Source organism: Tasmannia lanceolata, unplaced genomic scaffold (genome assembly GCF_043159265.1).
Source record: "Tasmannia lanceolata isolate RefF3 unplaced genomic scaffold, GAP_Taslan_0.1 ptg000011l, whole genome shotgun sequence".
NCBI lineage: Eukaryota > Viridiplantae > Streptophyta > Magnoliopsida > Canellales > Winteraceae > Tasmannia > Tasmannia lanceolata.
Genome location: NW_027518688.1, coordinates 19,806,162 through 19,818,984, shown reverse-complemented (window position 1 = coordinate 19,818,984; position 12,823 = coordinate 19,806,162). Strand labels below are relative to the sequence as shown.

At 38.5% G+C, this 12,823-nt stretch overlaps 1 protein-coding gene across 2 annotated transcripts; it reads right to left on the bottom strand.

Moving 5' to 3' along the window:
• Positions 1-2,383: 2,383 nt before the first annotated feature.
• Positions 2,384-12,407, bottom strand: LOC143886219 (mechanosensitive ion channel protein 6-like). Of its 2 annotated transcripts, XR_013253709.1 has the most exons (6): positions 10,480-12,407; positions 8,267-8,390; positions 7,855-8,148; positions 7,569-7,771; positions 2,542-2,962; positions 2,384-2,447 (listed from the first exon to the last, which is right to left on the bottom strand). XR_013253709.1 is itself a non-coding variant. In XM_077390164.1 (5 exons), the coding sequence occupies exons 1-5, from the start codon at positions 12,207-12,209 to the stop codon at positions 2,683-2,685; spliced, it is 2,631 nt and encodes an 876-aa protein (XP_077246279.1). In that variant the 5' UTR covers positions 12,210-12,407; the 3' UTR covers positions 2,384-2,682. The 2 variants fall into 2 exon arrangements, 1 of the variants encoding a protein (XP_077246279.1); XM_077390164.1 differs by having other exon boundaries at positions 2,384-2,962.
• Positions 12,408-12,823: the final 416 nt, after the last annotated feature.

Sequence of the window (12,823 nt, the reverse complement as noted above, 5' to 3'; positions counted from 1 at the left end):
TACACTGTCAAGAAGAACATATGCTTGAACACAATACACAGCATCAAATTATCGTAGTCTTCTTTATAATCTTTATCGTCTTCTAATGCACAACCACAATTAATTAAACCCAGCCTCTGCATTAACCTCCTTTGTCAACCACTGAAATGTTGTTGTGGATCCTTCTCCACACTATATTTTCCATCCTGCATCTCTTGGGAAATGGTGCTTCCTCTCTACAATGTGCACCTCGATGGTCCATGATTCATTATCACACCCTAAATATTTATTGGCATTTCCATTTAAAGCCCACCATTTGCAGACTGTGAACCTCTTGTGGTGCTATAATAAGTGTTAAAAATCCCACAAAGGGCCAAAAATAGATGGAAAATTAACTAGAGATCATTTCTGTGGAATCAAGTGAAAAGGAAATTCTTTTGAAGATCCAAGGTGTAAATCCTCTCCATATGGAAGTAGATTTAGAACGATGCAAAGATCTTCAGTTGAACTGTGAAACTTCCACTATCCTCTCCATATGGAAGTAGATTTAGAACGATGCAAAGATCTTCAGTTGGACTGTGAAACTTCCACTATCCTCTCCATATGGAAGTAGATTTAGAACGATGCAAAGATCTTCAGTTGAACTGTGAAACTTCCACTATCCTCTCCATATGGAAGTAAGACAGTCCATCTGATACACCATTGTTGGTTTTCCTATGCATAAGATAAAATTGTCGTATCAGAAGGTGCTAATATCATTAGGGTTGTCAACGGACCCAATTCAGACAGGATCGTCTATGTTTGTATCACTCACTATCTATGTGACTCACTGACTCCCAATTTCTGGGTCCTACTCGGGTGGGCCCTGATCCGACTTTTTGTGTCTGTGTCATGATTCGCGTGTGGCTGCTCCCACATGCAACAGACCATCCGCGAAATATCTATTGCCATGGACGCTAGCAAATCCCTCAAAATATATTCAGATTTCAGACAGGAGATATATTTTTGACTAGGTTCCATCTGATTAAATAAGATTGCGTCTATGTCCCACATCACCTGTCTATGTCCCACCCATTTTGATGTGGAGTAAAGGATCCGTCTAACTAGAACTCTTCACAGGCCTACCAATAACATGCACCTTCTGCCGCTAAATGTGAAGCATTGGCTACATGCAATTTTCAACATTCCACATGCCACATGAAATGAAAAGGGTAGTTTCGCCAATTTATGGAATAAAAAGGGTGGTGATAAATTCACCCCTTTTTTTTTTTTTTTATCACCCCTTATTTTTCAAAATGGACTGTACAGCCCACACCATAGGATGATCCAAACCGTCCATTTGATGGGCCACAACGTAAATAGGTTGTGCCCTGAAAAACATTTCCATAGGATGATCCTAACCGTCCGATCTATAGAAGTTTCCATAATGTGAGTCTCTCTTTAGATCGGAGGGTTAGAATCATCCTATGGTAATGACTTTTGGGGCACAACCTGTTTACGTTGTGGCCATCAATTGGACGGTTTGAATCATCCTATGGTGTGGGCTGTACAGTCCATTTTGAAAACTAGGGGGTGAATTTATCACTGCCCAATAAAAAACCTAAAAAGGAACAAGATTGTCTAGTCAGAGTGCTTTTTTGGCCGTTTGAGGACTGAGACATGGTCAGATGCAAGCCTTGATCAGTGAAAGAATGGGCACATTGCTTTAGCCAGTGAGGTTGGTGCATACTAAAAGCATTGCTCGTTAGATGTGAAGAACAGCTTTCACCAACCAAATTCCAACCATTGCTTTTTCATTCATCAAGACAAGATCCTCTAGCTAGTCCATATGGGGCCTACCTAATTTCTTTAGTGTGCTCTAAGGCCCACCTTTCGTTAATCTGGACTACCCATCTTTGGTTTCAGGTGGGCAAAGAGGAGAAGAGAAGGGACCAAGAATGGGATATTGAAATCTAAGACATCAGTCTTAGATTTCAATATCCCAGTGTTTTGGTAGCAGAAAGAGCAGTAGATTTTAGAAATATTTTTCCTTTTCAAACTTTTTCAGAAAATTCATGCAACCCACCTATGGTTGCAGTTCCAGGTCTTGGATCTATAGGAAAGATCAATCCAAAATCAGAAGTTTTGCCCTAAAATGTTTCTACATTTGTTAATTCAACTCCATTTTCTTTGATATTTCTGTAAGTTTGGAACTAAGATCCCATCAAAACCTTCCAACTTTCAATCCTTCTTGAACAGTGTAGGCTCCAATTCATAAGGATAAGAACACCTAGATTGGTTTTAAGTAGTTAACGACATTTAGCTGCATTGCAACATAATTATTGCTCTTTGGGTGAGTAATGCTTCAAACCTAGGTCAAGCCCCATGCTCTCGCAGTGGCAATGTGTCGCAAGTCGCACATCGATGGTAGAGAGGTTATGTCTTTGCATCATTAAGGTTGAGATATCACTGGTTTGGTCTCAGCTAACCTAGAATGAGACAATACAGATATTATAGATTCCAACAAACTACACTGTTATAGCATAGAAGAAAAAAGAGTATTAAAAAGAAGAAGTGTTTTACCTATTCAGTAACATCAAACATAATCCTTATAATCCCATTCATAGTTTTGTATGCTCTCCAAAATCTATCTGCACACCTTACCATTCTGCTCAAAATAGTCACCTGTCAGTAGGAATTGTAACTGTAAGTTGTAAAACAGGCTCATGTTGCCCAAGTTGAAGGAAGCCTGGTGGAAGACAAGGTGGGCATGTTTCGGACGTTGATTTCGAGAGGTAACATTCGGTATTCAATGTCAAGTTCCCTGAAAACTTTGATCATCTCTTGAACCACATGCTCTCTCCTCAACCACCTCTCCCCCATGTCCTGGTGATTCATGCGGTGTGTTAACCAGACTGCCATTGGAACCTTGTTCATGTCTACTACATCCTTGATAATAATGGTTGGATTCGGGTGCCAGTGGTCCTTCTTGCTCTCAATATACCTGCAACACAGGAAGCAAAAAGACCATTCAAAAACTTGTAGCCATTTGCACATTGGACTGTTCTTTTTCTTTCTTTCTTTTTCTCTCTTCGGCTGATTCATAACTTCAGAACTTCTTTGATCAATCCTCATCTATTCATGAATTCAGGATGTAAGAATTTCAATCTAGTGGTTTAAAACAAATCAATGAATTTTCGAAGAAACATGCATCATATTAATTCAATTTTAATATAAGAAAAATGTATGATCTAACTACAGTGAATCCCACTCCTATGTTTAGACTCTGTAAAGTGGAAACCCAGAGAGCCAGATAAAAGTGACAAAAGCACATGAAAAGCAGCAGAAAAAAAAAACTGATGAAGAAGACATAACAAATAGTAAATAAAAATAATAAAAACTCTAATTTTTTTCACAATCTCCTAAATTTTCTGACTCAGACCATACTCCAAATTCCAAACCATACCATGATCTTCTCTTTATAAGAGTGAAGCTTAAAAACCTATTTGAACTCCATTTTAACTCCACAAAAGAAGGTGCGATACCTCTAGTCTAAAGCCTATTCAAACTTGAAACAGATATCCCTAACCAACTAAATTCCAAGAACCATAAATATCTCAAACTCAAAAATTGTTACCCTATTGATTAAATCAATCTCTTCTACCTTAATGGAAGGGAAACCCTGACCTAAACTATGATGTAAGGGTTAGGGGGACTTAATTCTAGAGAACCTACTAAGGGATTCAAACCAATGGATTTCTTTTTTTTTTTTTTTTTGAAAGGTGACAATAAAAATTTATATATGTTATATATGTATGTGTAAGAGTTACAGTGGGGACCAGGGGTCCCATCTTACATTTACAAAATCTGTTGAAGGGGATACTTCTGAATCATAAAGAGAGAAGCCTTCAGAAATACATGCCATTACATCAAAAAGTAATAATACTACTTACCCCTCCTTGTCAGATCTACTAGAAAGGTCTACTAGTAAAACTACCACTTTTCTATCAAGCTTATAAACTGTCTTTCCTCAACTTCATAGGCCTCTGATGGGAATAATTCGGAGCTATCAAAGCAACTGGACTCCCCGTCATTTCTGATAAGCTTGATGAAAATCTACCTTGCTTCCTACACTCCTGTTCATTAGAATATTTTATCGGTCGGTCAATTTAACTAGATGATAATCCATAGAAAAATGCCTCATAAAGCGAACAACCAAAAGTCACTCAAGCCTAGCGAGGATCTCCATCGTTTAATTGCTCACTTTGTCATTCCAAAGGGGTTTAATGGCCTCAAAAGCAGAATAACCATCATCCAGACAACCTTACTCCCAATGAAAACAGGTCCCTTCCGTCGAAAGTACCTTCCTCTTCCAAAAAAGCCAATGTCCTTACCAGCAACCTCTTGAAACTTACGAGGACCACTACGGAGACAACTGGATAATTCACCTACTAAATTGGACTTATACTCCAAAAAACCTCTTAAAGCTTCTTAAAACACTCTAACTATCTGTCTCCCCTTCCAAAACACACTAGCAATTAGCCTACACAGGTGATGCCAAGCCCATCTAAGTTATCAATAGTACCAGTTATGAGTGTCTTCTCAAGTACAGCAAAGTAAAAATAAAACACATATAGTCACCTAGTCATCCAATTACCACAGCCTATCATCCATCTCAATCTCATATGTCGATAAAGTTCATATTTTATCCGCTCACCCCCGCCCGTAAGCGTCAAATCAGAAATGAAAAAACATGTGCTTGCCCAATCATTCCTCCCCATTGTGAATAGTTTTCGTCTATGATTTGTGGACACAGACACGAGTGTCGCGTGTCGACACTAACACGGAGTGTCGGACACTGCAAGCCCCCAAAATTTAGAAACGGGGACACAACTAAAATAGAAAGTATGTAATCATAATTTGTCGATATGGATTCGTGTGTCGAGTTTTGACACAGATATGAGTTGTCTAACATGGCCACATCTAAAAATCTAGAAATGGTGACACGTACACGCATAAAATTATTGATTATTATACAAATACATGTCCACACACCCACATTAACTATAACACTCCAAGAAATACATTTAGAAGTGTCCAGAGGAGTGTTGATATGTGTGGACATACGTGCCGTGTCGGACACAGCAGGACACGTTTGTCAGCAATAAATTCAAAGTGTCGGCTAAATCATAGATTTGCGCAGTATCCACAATCACATGGAAATTTACCAAGGGCCCACTACCTCAATAACATGTTTTACCGCTCACACATGTAATAGGATTCCATTCTTCTACAAATTACTCATTATGAAAATTGAGTTTATCATGATTCATGACTAACAAGTTTTATAAGCTCATGCACAACATCACTCCACATGCCGAGAAAATCTAACACTGACCTGATTGACATCCATGCCTATTGTCTCCTAAATCTGTGAAAGCATCTCAGATACAGTACAACCCAATTTTGTGCCATTAGCCACTGTTTAAAACTCTTCAAGCTAATAATCGACTTGCCCAATTAAACTCGGTTTTACCTTCGGAGAGTTTTCGTCAGAGTTTTGCCCTACCAAGTCAATCAAAAACTCCTTGACTCGCCTGAGTTAAATGAAAATTTTGACCATGTCAATCATTGACTCGCTCGTGCCATTCAAAAGAAGAAAAAAACATTGACTCGAACGAGTCGACTCTTTTTTACCTTGGCCGAGTTCTTTTCCCGACTTCAAGCTTTTAAACACTTGTCTTAGCACCTAGCAAATTAGAAGAACCATATCCTTTGTATCTGGCCTATTTCCGCTTTCACCTATCTCATTCTGGGGGTGAGTAGAGCATACTCCCCAACTTGACCCCAAACTGCTGAATCTGAAAACTTCGCATGGTCAGAATCTATCTAATAATTAATGAATGGTCATTATCACTCTTAGTAAGTAAATCAGCAATAAGAGGTTCACAAATTCATCTAATCTCCACCAGGACGATTGAGTTACTCTATTATGAATCATGCTGTCGCCAGCAGTACTGCTCCCTGACACCCCAGAAATTGAATCCTCTTATTTCTTCTCACATAGATCCAGCACTTTCTGAGGACATCAGATGGACCCCAACTTCTCAGAAATGATATATTTGAGGATTTCCTGCAATTCGAATTCCTGAAAATAATAGTTATTTTTCCAGAGTTTTCTGGATAACTCTAGAAGGGTTAAAAAGCCCCTACCTTAATTAATTGTATGGCCTGCAAGTGGGGATTTCTGGAATCAGAACACTGTTTGCAAAGGAGAGAATTCGAGGAAATCCAAAAATTTATTATAGGAACAAGCTGTTAGGGCAAGAATCAGATTAAAATTTTAGAAGTAGATCTAGGGAGTTTGATATGGATTTTAATGTGGTTTGGAGTATGAAACTTTAAGTTTCTGAGTTTTAGCTTAGAAATAAAGTTCAGTTGATTGATCCTATAAGGAGACCTAAAATGGTATTACTTTCTCCCTAATTATGGCGAAGGACAGAATAGAGTAGGATTGAAAGGACGGTTGGTTGCAAAGGGGTAAACTATAAATTACTTTGAGATCATCTCTCCAGTTGCTCGCTTAAACTTGGTCCAAGTGCTAATGTTGGTTGCAGTCAATAAGCATTGGCCGTAATATCAGCTTGATATCATACAAGCATTTTTGAATGGGAATCTTAGTGCGGATGTGTTTATGGAGCAACCATCAACGTTCATTGCTCAGGAGGATGTGTCTATGGATCTTACTGAGATGCTCTATATCTGTTTGCAATAATGTTCTCTATAGAGGCATAGAGCTCTCATTAGTGAGGGGATGTGTGGGAGGGAAGTTTTGATTGTTAACAAACATCTCCCTATTGTTGAGGAGCATGTATAGGTGTTCTTTGGTTTCTTTTATTGTCTTTTATTCATGTCCATGCGGTCATCTATTTGTTCTTCTTGTTTCTTGTTTGGTATAAGAGGTTTCTGTTACTTCTGAGAAAAAAAAATGTCATTGAGATTGAACAGAGTACAGACGACTGCAATCTACCATTGGAAAATTCTATAACAGCTTCTTTAAAGACAACATTCTGACTAACCAATAGCAAATGAGAGCATTTTTAGACACATCTGAGGATGATCTCTATTGAAAAAACAGTTTGGCTCTAATACCAATTGCCAAGTCTTAACACATCGACAAGTTAACAAATTCTTGTAACTCTGACATGCTGAAACATGACAGCAACTCACAAAAGGAGATAAATAGAGAACCCTATATATAAAACATATGGAAACATGAGCAAATACCAAGTATAGAGAACAGTATTGCAGCACCAAAGTGCTCCACCAAGGAGCCCTACTACACATCTAATAAACCCCTACAAATCAACTAAAATACTACATATCTTTGGTAGGTCAAGATAAAAACAGCATAACCTTTGCACTTTAGAAAAACTTCCAAGTAAAGGATTCTTGCTCAGAACAACATTTATCCTGCTCAATTGTTTTGAGAAGATGAACAGTGAAACAGAGATAATATAATTCTAAACCACAAAATAAAATGATATTGTCACCTTGATATCAATTGGATGGATGTTTTAGATAAAACAAGAGAACAATCAGTTACTTACTCCTTTATTTTTTCTTTCATGATAGCAACCTTTTCAACTGGAGTTGAAACATGAATACAGAACTCAATTGCATCTCCCATATCTGGACTTCGATAGAAATTGCCTATTTGTTTCGTAGAAAGCACACTATTCGGATAGACAATCTTCAGGTTGTCATACCTCAGAAAGACTGTAGTTAGGATGTTCATCTCCTCTACTATCATCTGAAATTCACAGTGGTAATAACTCCATTAGTTTCTTAAAACAGGTCAAATGAATCAGCATTCAAGTTTTGTTCATTTTCTACCTGAACCCCTTCCAGTTCGCAGCGATCACCCACATCAAAGGGATGCATCACAAATAAGAAGATAATTGACTCGAAGACCATCTTGCAGGTGTTACCGAAGACGAAGACCACCAACAAGAGCTGAGAGCTGATAAAGACCAGAAGATGGGTAGTTGCAATGCCAAAAATAAGCAGCCAGATAACCACTACTATGATGGACACAACAACGTTCACCATCTGGTGCAGATTGTTCACCGCTGTTTTTGTGTCATTTAGTGTCAATGATAGGGCTCTCCTCTCTCTGAATACATTGACCTGAAAAATGTGTGAGATTATTAGATTCACACAAATTCTCTCAGTTTCCATTCACATCACATAATTCATAAATCCTTGCATTGGAAAACAGATAGAAAAAAAAAACAAATTTTATTACCACCCAGTTCTTTAGAGCCCTTTTGCCGATTTTCTTGCTTTCGTTTGCTCCTTCAAAGAGACCCAAAGTCTTCAGAGCTTCATCTTCTCTCATGAAGCGCATCAGATCGATCAGGTATATATGCCTGCAAATTCCATGAATATATGTGTCACCGTTGTTAAGTAAACATTACTTATTTACGTCATAGCACATGAAATTGTTTCAGCTACAAGACAAACATAAGTGATTGACTAGAAAATGGTGACCTGATAAAAACAATAACAGCACCATACTTGGTAGTATCTAATTAATGCAGTATGCTATGCCATTTATAGATGAGTAAATAATCAAGCTCTATTACTATTACCATAATATGACCAGACTCGCTGTGACTTTTGATATCTGTTAAGCAACATCATCCAATGTCATTTGCTCTACTTTTGATATCTGTTAAGCAACATCATCCAATGTCATTTGCTCTAGCTACAACTGCAACCCACATTTGTTTAGGAGAACTTTGGGTGAGCAACCATGGCAAGTGCTATTATTATTAATGTTTAGACACTAAGGTTCCTTTAACTGAACCAAATCAATCTTCATCCTACAATCGTAGTGTTACAACAAACATAAGTTTGATGTTTCTTATTGACCTTTACAAGTTTACTATGTTGCCAGTATTAAATATCGAACATTAACAAGACACTATGGTTGTTATCTCACAATAGATTACTTTCATATTCCTGCTTTCTATTTATAAGAGACATATGATGCACACGATATTGTTGGTGTTAGAGGGTGAAGAGAAGAAGAAGATGGGAGAATAGTTCTAATCAACCATGCCGGAGGTCGTAATCTAAAACAAAACAAACATGAAGTTCATAAGGATTTTAACCCACGTTATGGTTAGGGCATTACCATGTATACACAAATTGGACACTCTTGACATGGCGTTTCTCTCCTTCCACAGTACCCATATTGTGGCCAGTGGGACCACTTTCTAAAGAATAATACCTTTTTTACTCCATGGGGCAAAGAGCATTCCAATAGGTCGAAGAGTCTAGACGGGAACACCCATGACATGCTAAATCTGCAGATAGGTCTACTCCACACCTCTCTGGCCATCTTATTGTGGACAAACAATTTTTTTTTTTGAAAGGATTGTGGACAAACATATGGTGCACTATCTCATCAGACTCCACACATAGGGCACAATGATACACGATCAGCATAAGGTGGCTCCATAGGTGATCAACTGTGAGGTTCCTGACAAGAAGGTGTAGACCCTGGGGGTTGCTGGAATACCCCACACTCTGATTAAAAGCGAAAGTCAAGGGCTAGGAAAAAGCCGGTGATAGTGATAAAATAATTTGACATTAAAAGAATATGTTCTCCTTTTGATAATGTTGAATGAGGTATTTAAAAAAGAGAGTGCACTTTAAACTTGAAAACTCATCTCAAGTTTTAAATGAAAATTATGTGGATTTTTTTAGAAAAACTTAATATTAACCCTTTCTCCCTAGCCTACTATAATCCTACTCTTTCTATGTATTTCTTGTTAGCTTCTACTGAGGGTTTATTAATTGCTTCATGTTAACTTTCAATGATGCTTCCCACATTTTTTCTCTTCACTTTCTTTAGAGCTTTTTGCTTCCCCCCTTTTCTCTTTTCTAGACCACCCACTTCACACATCGCTTCTCGCGCTCACTTCCCACTCTTGAACCTATGCTCCTAACTGCAATGCATTCTTGCACTTTCTTCAACTGAAGAAAAATTGAGCGATGAAGTCATTGTTTACGGCAAAGTCTAGATGCTCCTAACCAAGAAGCAAATCAGGTGTCCAATTGCCTCGGGAAATAAGGCTGTGCTCTACCTTCCAGATAAATTAGCTAAAAACTGTTTAGAGCTTCTTAGTCAAAGAGAAGAATGAACGGGCTAGTGACCGATAACAGATGTTTCTACACAAACCAAATAGATTTGCTGATCGCAATCATTCAAAATTCAACAACAAAGTTACCCATGAAAGGAGTGAATAAATTCAATAATGGTGATTACCCATGTCAAAGAGTGTTGCCGAAATAGCGAACTAATTTGTGAGGTTCACAAACTATGGAGCATAACTATCATGCCAACAAGTCATAACTATTGCAAAGTTCTCCTCTGATTGAGTGGAGAACAAATGATTGAAAATACTACACAATCATAAAGCCAAAGGGAAGGAAGAAAAGAAAACTTACTTGGATCCAGGCTTCGCTACATTTGTGAAGATCTTCTTTGCCGCAACTTTTGCCTCATGCTCGCTCCGAATCTGCAATGCCGACTCGTCTTCTTGACTCGCATCTGTTAATTGTTCATCCAGAGTTGATAGAACACCATGTCTGATTATGTTCATTAGCCTTTTCATGTTCCAAGCCGAGATATTCTTCTGGTTGAGCTTATGAAGATGGTCAATCGTTATCCCCTTGTCCTCCTGCTTAGAAACAGCCCCAGACGCCCTAGGGCTCCTCTGCAATCCACTAGTCCCAATCACCCTCCCACTCTTCCTCGGGAGTGCTGCAGTACTAAGGTCAGCAGGCATCTTAGCACCTGCATTTTGAAGATTTTGGACTTCAGCCATGACCTTCTCTTCCTCTTCTTTGATATGTTGAATTTCGATCATCGGCGGTCCAGAAAGTGTCTCAATCACATATTGATTAAACAGTGAGTCTTGAATCCTATCAAAATAAGTACTGACATGGAAAGAGGATGCCAATACCTTGACAAGAAGTGTCTTTACAAGCCATATTAGAGTGCTCACCAAGAGACAATACAGAACCTTGGTGACATATGGCAATGTCTTGCTTTGTGTTTCCCTCTCGACCTTCTTGTCAAAAATATAACTCCAGGCAATCAAAACCAAACCCAACCATAGGCAATTCTGGACCGCCTTCCTCACACTGTACACGAAATACAACACCCTCTTCCTCAAGAGGAAATTTCTCTCTATGAAGAAGACCGCAATCCTGATTACCCACCCAGAAACTAACCGCCCGCATATCAAAACCAAAACCATTACTACCCATTTCCAAAGATGCAATTTCCAAACTGTCTGCCTCTTAAAGTATGGCACCGATAGACTGCATACGAATGCTGCCAATATCACAATCAAACTGACCCATTGTAAAACTGTGAAGAAACCAATAGGATCTTTCTTAAATTCCTCTGGTAAATCCTCGTCAAAAAACGGATCTTCATCATCCTCATCAACTATCTTTCCCACCAACCCAGATTTCAATTTCCCCGATTTCATCGTCCTCCCCGATTTCCTCTGCTCTTTGGGCGGATCCATCAGCCTAGATTTCGTCTTGGTACTCAACAAGTTTGATTTCCTTTGGAACGAAGAATTCGAAGTACATTTCAATACCTCTTCCGAACTTTTCACCCCCTCATTTCCATCATTTTCTTCACAATCTGAGGAATCCTTATGCCTCCTTCTCACCTCTTCTTGTGTTACCTCTATATGATGTGTTGAAGGGTCTTGGAATGATACTCTAAGCTCCTTTGAAGTGAACTGTTGGTTTTTCGGAGTCGAATTCTCTCTAATTAAACCCAAATGCTGATCTTGCTGAAGCTCATCCATTTCCAAATCCATATCCAAACAAATCTCCCCAGAAGCCTTTTGCTTATGCAAAAATTGCCCAATAAGCTTTGATGGTGGATCATCATTTTTCGGCTTCTGAAAATTAAATCCACCACTACCATTCTGATCTGTAGGGATAGAATTCCCTTTCCCAATTCCCCCCACATTGTCATTAAAAAAATCATAGCTTGATTCCCTCCATATCTTCCCATTATTACCAGAAAGTTCGACATTCACCCCCTTCTGATCAATAGATTCCGCCGCTATTTCTTCGTGTTTCAACAGCATGTTATGTTCTTCTTGAACTAAATTCTTATACCCATCGAAGGATTTCCTCAAAGAATCCATTCCCCAAATCTATTTTCATAAACCAGGAAGTGGGTTTTGTTTAGGGTTTCATCAAACTGGGATTTTGATTAGCGTTTCTACCTTTCTGGGTTTTATATCTATTTTTAGCAGGGTTTTGTGGAGAGCTTTAAACAAAGGAATGGAAAAGTAGTGAGAAGAGAGAACAGGTGGGAAGAAACTATTCGAGAAGGAAAGGAGACTGAGAATTTTGTAGAGATACGTCGTCGTGTGCCGAGGTTTTTTTAATGCAGAACATGCAATGACTGGAATGCCCCTGGAAGTTGATGTTAATTACATCGGTGTAATAATTTTGGAGTTGGGAAAGGAGGGTGGTATTTTTGTAATTTGGGGATGCCTTTGGTGGCAAAGGAAGAATACTTTGGGAAAAGGATTCAGGGCACCGTCCTTTGAAAGAATGGAATGGGAAATGCCTTTTGGGATGGTCCATAGCAAATCCCATACTATAAATATAAAGTTGGATCAATTACTGTTACATGCGGGAGAGTTGAAAAAATGACGAGAAAATGTTGAGTTTTGAAAAAATACTAACAAATGCTACTTTATTAAAAAAAGACTTTTTAGGACGAAAATACCCCTCAACTTACTTTAATCTT

What these genes read in the sequence shown, in the direction of transcription:
- LOC143886219 (XM_077390164.1), bottom strand. Translation starts at nt 12,209, where the DNA reads ATGGATTCTTTGAGGAAATCCTTCGATGGGTATAAGAATTTAGTTCAA. An exon ending in GCGAACTGGAAGGGGTTCAG is followed by an intron (nt 7,772 to 7,854) that starts GTAGAAAATGAA and finishes TGTGAATTTCAG; the next exon opens with ATGATAGTAGAGGAGATGAA. An exon ending in ATGAAAGAAAAAATAAAGGA is followed by an intron (nt 2,963 to 7,568) that starts GTAAGTAACTGA and finishes CCTGTGTTGCAG; the next exon opens with GTATATTGAGAGCAAGAAGG.